Below are 8,814 nucleotides of genomic sequence, written 5' to 3'. Positions count from 1 at the left end.
CCCACGCTAAAGTGACAAAAAACWAAAAACAGGAAGCAACTTTGCCGCGATTCATATGTGCACAGTGGATATGTACAAGTTAATGTGATATTTGAGGCTCACACATGYTATATACACACACATGATTTCAGTTTGTAAATGCCTGATATGGGGTTGGAGACATGTTTATTTCGATATTAAATAAATAAATAAAATCCTTTCATAAACAATGTCAGTCACTGCCATGTTGCACTGAGCCTTGCTGTTGGAAATCCACATCAGTGTCCGCTTTTTGTCTGTAGCAGATGCACCTCCTCCCGACTTCACTCCTCGACTTTTGTCTGCAGTCTGTTGCTTTGGCCTTACCACTCAAACAAGCCCATTGACAAGATAGACATGTGACCTCTCTAACAATGGAAATACCTCAAAGATGGAAGCAAACGGGAGGAGGTGAGATCAGCTGGGACCATTCTAGCCAATGAGAGGGTCGATACGTGTGTGAACAGCAGGCACAACTCCTATACAGCACATAATGTGTTTTTTCTCAAAGTTTCCGGGATGTCACGTGTCCTATCAGTACACTCATAACAGTCTCTACCAAATCGGATGTTCTGGTTGTCAGGGGAAATGGAATATATAATGACGAGATGCTCATGTTTCCAACCTAACAATGGGAGTCATTGTCCCAAAGGTGGGAAGGCAGGCAACAAGTTTAGGTCCAAAATAAACCCATAGAAACGCATTGGGCTTATTTTGGACAGATTTTGGCGAGAGTGAAACCTCGCTTCCCCTCTTCCTCTCTGCGTTAACAAGGCGACACTCCCATTTTAACTAAGGTTTAATATTTTCCCGGTATTTTACAAATGTTCCATCCCTAGAATGAATCACTTTTCTCCCGTTTTTTTATTTGTTTTATTTTATTTAACTAGGCAAGTCAGTTAAGAACAAATTCTTATTTACAATGACAGCCTACCAAAAGACAAAAGGCTTCCTGCGGTACAGGGGCTGGGATTAAAAGTAAAAATATAAAAAATATATAAATATAGGACAAAACACACATCACGACAAGAGGGACAACACTACACAAAGAGAGACAACAACATAGCAAAACAGCAACACAATAACAACACAGCATGGTAGCAACACAACATGACAACAGCATGGTAGRAACACAACATGGTACAAACATTATTGGGCACAGACAACAGCACAAAGGGCAAGAAGGTAGAGACAACAATACATCACGCAAAGCAGCCACAACTGTCAAATACCAGTAATCCGGTATTTCCCGACAAAACCGGAAGTGTCATTCAAAAGCGTTATAAAGTTTATAAACCCGGATATCGACTCTGCTGCARGAGCATGCTTTTACGGCACAGTCGATAGCGCGCCGGACCTCGGGCTAGAAGGTCGAGGGTTCGAGACCTGCTCCCTGCCTGTTTCATTACAGTATATAAATAGGCCTATGTCTGGATTTGATTAGAGCTTTGATTGAAAATGCAAGCCTGGTGCTACCTGACCCTGATTGGACATATATTAATTACATTTTATTTACATTTACATTTAAGTCATTTAGCAGACGCTCTTATCCAGAGCGACTTAAACCCCGAAAAGACCAAATGATTGTGCTGTTATCCAATACATAAGATATAGGCTACTGCACATTACGCACGACAGAAAAACATAAAATCCCATAGATGTAGCTAGACTTCAGGAAACAGCAAAGGGAGCACATCGACCGGATAGCAGTGGAGAAGGTGGAACATTTTAAGTTCCTCGGTGTACATATCACCGACAAAACTGAAATGGTCCACTCACACAGACAGTGTGGTGAAGAAGGCGCAACAGCGCCTCTTCAATCTCAGGAGGCTGAAAAAATGTGGCTTGTCACCGAAAATCCTCACCTAACTTTTACAGGTGCACAATTGAGAGCATCCTGTCGGGCTGTATCACCGCCTGGTACGGCAACTACACCGCCCACAACCGCAGGGCTCTCCAGAGGGTAGTGAGGTCTGCTCAACACATCACCAGTGGCAAACTACCTGCCCTCCAGGACACATACAACACCCGGTGTCACAGGAAGGCCATAAAGATCATCAAGGACAATAACCACCCGAGCCACTACTTGTTCACCCCGCTATCATCCAGAAGGCGAGGTCAGTACAGGTGCATCAAAGCTGGGACAGAGAGATTGAAAAACAGCTTCCATCTCAAAGCCATCAGACTGTTAAACAGCCACCACTAGCACAGAGAGGCYGCTGCCTACCTACAGACTTGATATCACTGGCCACTGTAATAAATGGAACACTAGTCACTTTAATAATGCCACTTTAAGAATGTTTACATATCTCGCATTACTCATCTCATATGTATATACTGTATACTGCATCCTTCAATATCTATTCTTTACTATCTATTGCATTTTAGCCGCTCTGTCACTGCTCATCCATATATTTTATACTTATATATTCTTATCCCATTCCTTTACTAGATTGTGTGTGTTAGGTTTTGTTGTGGAATTTGTTAGATATTAGGTTTTTGTTGTGGAATTGTTAGATATTAACTGTTAGATACTGCTGCACTGTCGGATCTAGAAGCATAAGCATTTAGCGACACTCGCAATAACATCTGCTGACCATGTGTATGTGACCAATACATTTTGATTTGAGCTATATGCTCTATTGGGTAAATAAATGAATTGTTGARTGCGCTCCATACTGAGATGGGCTGTCTCTCCCCACCCTGAGCGTTGATGATTCATCATGCAGAGGCCGTAGAGAAGCCAGATTTAGACATCAAATATAATTTAACAGTTCCATTTCACGCAATGCTGTTCATATAAATTATTTATTATAATTTACTGGTTTCTCACAGACATTTATCACGGGAAAAGGGAGGGGTTTTGGGCGGTAAATCTCGGTAACCGGGGTTCCCGCATTCAACCCTAATCTTAAACTCCTCTACATTTACTGGATTGGTTTAACAGTGAAGAAGAGGCCTGTTATTTTTCTTCTCTTCAAGACCAGTACAGTCATCTTAGGCACATCTATCACTCCAGTGTTTAATTGCTAAATTGTAATTACTTCGCCACTACGGCCTATTTATTGCCTTACCTTCCTAATCTTACCTCATCTGCACACACACTGTATATAGATTTTTTTCTATTGTGTTATTGACTGTACYTTTGTTTATCCCATGTGTAACACTGTGTTGTTTGTCGCACTGCTTTGCTTTATCTTGGCCAGGTCGCAGTTGTAAATGAGAACTTGTTCTCAACTGGCCTACCTGGTTAAATAAAGGTGAAATAAAAAATATATATATTTWAAAAATGTAAGGAATCTAGTTTCAGGCGTTTATTTTACGCCTGCTACGTTAGGTTACACTCGTAACAAGCATAACGAAATGTATATTCGATTAAACAAGCCATTCCAAATTCGACACTCTCATGGACCTCCATTCCAAAAAACTCCTCGATTTGTGATAAAAAAAATACCCTACCTTCTGGAAAAGACAGATTCTGGGCAGTTTAGGCTGTCCCTCTCGCTTCGCCTCTTCTCTTTGAGTGCAGTCAAAACCTAGTGACATTTGATCACGTTTTTTGTAAAGTTCAGGTAGTCGTCATGTAGGCGCAAGTCTGACAATTTTTATCCCCATAATGAAACACACTTTGGAAGGCGGCCCATTGCCTTTTTGGAACTGGTAACACTATTTTTACGCCACTTCGTTAACGAAGTGCATTTTGTAGCAGAATAGGAGAACTTACGCAGCGGTTTAGGATAATTAACGTAGCAGGTTAGGCGACTGAGTGTAAATTTAGTAAAGGGGGTATGATTAGCGAAAATGCTCTCCTAACCTGCTTTGAAAATCACGTTGTGTCAAAGCGGAGTGAAAAGAGTGGGCTTGTTTGGTAAGGCTGAAGAAACCGACTGCAAACTGGAGGTGCATCTGCTACAGCAAAAAGTCGGATACTGATGTGGTTTTCCAACAGTAAGGCAACATGGCAGTGTTGCCATTGTTTAGAAACGTTGTTTTTTGTATTGCCGAAATAAACATGTCTCCAGTCCCCAAATCACACACTTAAATATAGGTGTGTACATTGCTATCAATTGGGCAGCAAGAGCCTGAAATATCACATTCATTTGTACATATCCACTTGAATCATGAATATCGGCAAAGTTTCTTCCTGTCTCAGTCATGTATTTGGTCGCGTTTGTCAAATAATAACACTAATGATTGATTGACAAATGCTTCCCACAAAGTAGGCGAATACTGCAAATTGCAACGAGTGAGGAGCATGTCGACTGCAGTCGAAACTTTATGTCCTCTGATCACATGGCTGTTGTAAAGTTCATGTAAGCGCAAGTCGGATACAGTATCCGCATAATGCATCCAGTGCGTTGCTTTTTGGAACTGCGAAAGCAAGCCGCCCTGTCACCGCAGTGTATTCTGGGTACCCACAGAAGATTCAAGATGGCGGCGAGCAGGAGACTGCACAAGGTAAATCTCATGATCTCACTATTTTCATATATCTATCAACATTTAAGCCGAATGGTCTATCTAAGGGCTTAGTCATTATTCAGCCCAACGCTGCGGTCATGATGGGTATTTGTCCCGTAACGTTGTGTGTTGAAATAATGTCCCGCTAAAAGCGAGAAGTCACTGTTTCGTTGACTAGATAGCTTTCGTTAGCTAGTTCAAACTATGGGGTGTATTCATTACCTCTTACATCGGAAACAGTTTACAGTTTGAGAACAAAACAGAACGAAACGGGGAGGGACCTACCTCAGTCTATCCAATATAAACTCGTTTTCGTTGCAAAACGTTTGGAGTTAACAGTTCCAGTTGCGAAACGTTTTGTAACATACCGTCAGACGGAACGGTTTGCCACAGAATCAGCGTAATTAATACACTCCTGGTTTGGAAACACCGGCAAATTTTAAGCCAAATTGAGGATCACAACAGGGAAACCAGTYTGCAATGTTGCTTGCAAATACTTAGAACTGACACCAATCTCCGGCACGGAAGGAAAAATTGACACATCAAATTCTTATTGTCACAACCTTGCGATTGCTGAACAATTTTCATTTTTGAACTAGGCTACTGTAACTAGCTAGCTACGCCAACTGTCTGAGTGGTTTGTTTGATGGCTAGCTACTTTAGCTAGCTCGCTCCCCATATCGCCCAAATAACGTTCGCTAGCTAGCTAAACCAAGAAAGGGCGTTTCACTTACAATGTGACTCAGGTGCCCAATCTCATTGTCGCAATGTTTAGAGGATTAGCAAGTCGCACAACGGTTTTACTRAGCGTTTCAAGTTAGCCCTGTTTATCAATGCGATTTAACGTGACTATAGCTAACTGCTGTAACGTTAGCTAGCTATCTCGCTAGTCAGCTAATGTAGTAGTTAACGACTTTATAAACTATGTGCTTTCGTTTTAGAAACGAAACCGCAAATGGTTAGGTAGTAATAGCATTAACTATCACCGCACATATGGTTGTGGAAGTACATTTAGTCAAGTGTTATATTTGATAGTTATAGTTTGTCACAAACAGTAACGTTGGATAGCTAGCCATTTATGTAGGCCTATAGGCCTATACTACTAACGTTAGATAGTCAGCCAGATATGGCTCTTATCAACACGACGGCATTGTAGAACATTTACTCATGGTGCAGTTATCTCATGAGGTCATCATGAAGGTTTGCAGCAGTAAACGAAACCGAAACGTTTTCTAGACTTAACTAATAATAAACACTCCGCAAACTGAATTGTGTGGACAAAACATGAATTAGTAAGCTTTCTGGCTTTTAGGTTTGTTTACATCAACAAGACATTTCAATACCATATTTGCTTCATTCACGGACATCGATGCCTCAAAGCCAGATAGCTCTCTGTTTATGCATAATGACTTGAATGACATCTGACTTATTGTAGTGAATACGGAGCCACAGTCATTGGAAGTTGTCCTAACCCCTTCCTAAGAGTAGGATTGTACATTACACTCATGTTCCTTTTCCTCATTGGAGGGGTCGCTTAACATGTCATAATGTTGTATGTCGCTCTCTTTTCAGGAACTTGAAGAGATTCGCAAGTCTGGAATGAAAAACTTCCGAAACATTCAAGTGGATGAATCCAACATACTGACCTGGCAAGGTCTCATTGTCCCTGTAAGTGTTTTTTTTATTCCTTATCATCGTCATCGTTTCACAATTCTCTCATGAAGGCTATTAAGGTCACAGAAGCCCTGTTGTAGTTATAGAACTATGACATGTATGGAATGTCGTTACACGGGTTGCTCCTTGGGTATGGTCATTGCCGCACTAACTAACCGTGCTTTATTTTCTACACATTACTTCTCTAATAGGACAACGCTCCTTATGACAAGGGAGCTTTCAGGATTGAATTAATCTTCCCCGCCGAGTACCCCTTCAAGCCCCCCAAGATCACGTTCAAGACGAAGATCTACCACCCCAACATCGARGAGAAGGGACAGGTGTGTCTGCCTGTCATCAGCGCAGAGAACTGGAAGCCAGCCACCAAAACGGACCAAGGTGGGTGGGCCTCAGTCTCCCCATACTCACCCTCTGGTGGGAGCGCTGAAACATTAGCTTGGACTTTTACACACATAACAGTGCTGGATTTTCCTGACTGGAGCAACCTGCCTCCCCGTAAATACCCTGACACTGGAGCAACCTGCTCCCCCGTAATACCCTGACACTGGAGCAAACCTGCCTCCCCCGTAATACCCTGACACTGGAGCAACCTGCCTCCCCCGTAATACCCTGACACGCGCTCTGTATCAAGACCTTGCCTCCCCGCTAATACCCCTGACACTGGAGCAATCCTGCCCTCCCGAATACACCTGACACTGACCACCTGCCTCCCCCGTAATACCCTGGACACTGGCAAGCAACCTGCCTCCCAGTAAGACCCTGCACTGGCCAACCTGCCCTCCCCGTAATACCCTGACACTGGAGCAACCTGCCTCCCCGTAATACCCTGACACTGGAGCAACCTGCTCCCCGTAATACCCTGACACTTGGAGCAACCCTCCTCTCCCTCGTAATACCCTGACACTGGAGCAACCTGCCTCTCTCTCTCCGTTCTAATTACTCCTGACACTGAAGCAACCTGCCTCCCCCTATATACCCTGACACTGGAGCCACCTGCCTCCCCCGTAATACCCTGACACTTGAGCAAACCTTTGCCTCTCCCCGTAATACCCTGACACTGGAGCAACCTGCCTTCCTCCGTATATACCCTGACCTGGAGCAACCTGCCTCCCCGTAATAACCCTTGACACTGGGAGCAACCTGCTCTCCTCCGTAATACCCCTGACACTGACACCTGCCTTTCCTCCGTAATACCCTGACACTGGAGCCACCTGCCCTCTCCTCCCGTAATACCCTGACACTGGAGCAACCTGCCTTGTTCCCCTGGGTGTATGTGAGGAGTCTGTGCCTGACACTGGAGCAACCTGCCTCCCCCGTAATACCCTGACACTGGAGCACACTGCTCCGCTGTCTCGTAATACCCCTGGACACTTTAACCTGCCTCCTCGCGTGACTGTGTGTAATACCCTGACCCTACCTGCCTCCTCCGTAATACCGTGACCACTCACCTGCCTCCTCCGCTAATACCCTGACACTACCTGCCTCCTCCGTAATACCCTGACACTACCTGCCTCCTCCGTAATACACGGATCCTCTCTAGCACCTGGCCTCCTCCGTAATACCCTGCACTACCTGCCTCCTCCGTATTAACCGTGACACTGGAGAACCTGCCTCCTCCGTAATACCCTGACACTAACCTGCCTCCTCCGTAATACCTGACTACTGAAAGCAACCTGCGCTCCTCCGTAATACCCTGACACTGGAGCAACCTGCCTCCCCGTAATACCTGACACTGGGCCAACCTGCCTCCTCCGTAATACCCTGTACACTGGAGCAACCTGCCTCCTCCGTAATACCCTGACAAGCAACCTCGTCTCCCGTAATAACCCTGAGCATGACCCCTGCTCCCTCCGTAATACCCTGACACTGGAGCAACCTGCCTCCCGTAATACCCTGACACTGGAGCAACCTGCCTCCCCCGTAATACCTTGACACTGGAGCCACCTGCCTCCTCCGTTATCTGAACTCCTGCAAACGGCATACTGCTCCCCCCTCCTTGTGTTTGATACTAACAGGCGTGCTGAGTCATACCCCCCCTCCGCCACCTTGTAGTCTCTGTCTCACCAGTAATTATGCCCTGTACGGACCCACTGTCCTACTATCAGGCTTTGGCTGTAAAGTGCTCCATCACACACTCCGTTCGTTCATCCTCTCCTCCCTCACCCGTATTGTCAAACGGACATACCACTTTCAAAATCCGGACCCCCACCGCCGTTTCTCTCGAACATAAATATAATCTTGTCACCCGTGAGACCTCAAATCTATTTTTCATCCACGCGACGAGCTCCAACACTGTATTATTCTGGAGTGCGATATAGCGACGTGAAAGAACAGCAACTGTCCCAACTCCTTAGTGAAGGTAGATATTGGGGCATGCCCAGAAGGACCCTGAAAGTTGAGTCAAAATGACACTATTCCCTTTTAAATAGGGGTAAATACCCTGGACCAACCTGCCTCCTCCCGTAATCCCTGACACTGGAGCAACCTGCCTCCCCGTAATACTCTTGGACACTGGAGCAACCTGCCTCCTTCCGTAATACCCTGACACTGCGACCACCGCTCTCCGTAATACCCGTGACACTGGAGAGCACACCTGCACTTCCTCGCGGTCAATACCCTGGGCAACCTGCCCCTCCCCGCCCGCACCGCGGCGGGTACCATACC

At 45.1% G+C, this 8,814-nt stretch overlaps 1 protein-coding gene across 1 annotated transcript in view; it reads left to right on the top strand.

Annotated features, from left to right (window-relative positions):
* Nucleotides 1–4,368: 4,368 nt before the first annotated feature.
* The window catches only part of LOC112068615 (ubiquitin-conjugating enzyme E2 L3), a 16,882-nt gene continuing 12,436 nt past the window's right edge, over nt 4,369–8,814 (top strand). Inside the window, exons 1-3 of the mRNA XM_024135792.2 lie at nt 4,369–4,476; nt 6,049–6,144; nt 6,342–6,528. Of these exons, the coding sequence (XP_023991560.1) occupies nt 4,450–4,476; nt 6,049–6,144; nt 6,342–6,528 (310 nt within the window). The 5' untranslated portion in view covers nt 4,369–4,449. The remainder of the gene's footprint in view (nt 4,477–6,048; nt 6,145–6,341; nt 6,529–8,814) is intronic.

Source organism: Salvelinus sp. IW2-2015, unplaced genomic scaffold (assembly GCF_002910315.2).
Source record: "Salvelinus sp. IW2-2015 unplaced genomic scaffold, ASM291031v2 Un_scaffold609, whole genome shotgun sequence".
In the NCBI taxonomy this organism is placed as follows: Eukaryota; Metazoa; Chordata; class Actinopteri; order Salmoniformes; family Salmonidae; genus Salvelinus; species Salvelinus sp. IW2-2015.
The sequence above is the reverse complement of the archived record's forward strand: the minus strand, read 5'-3'. Positions and strand labels throughout refer to the sequence as shown.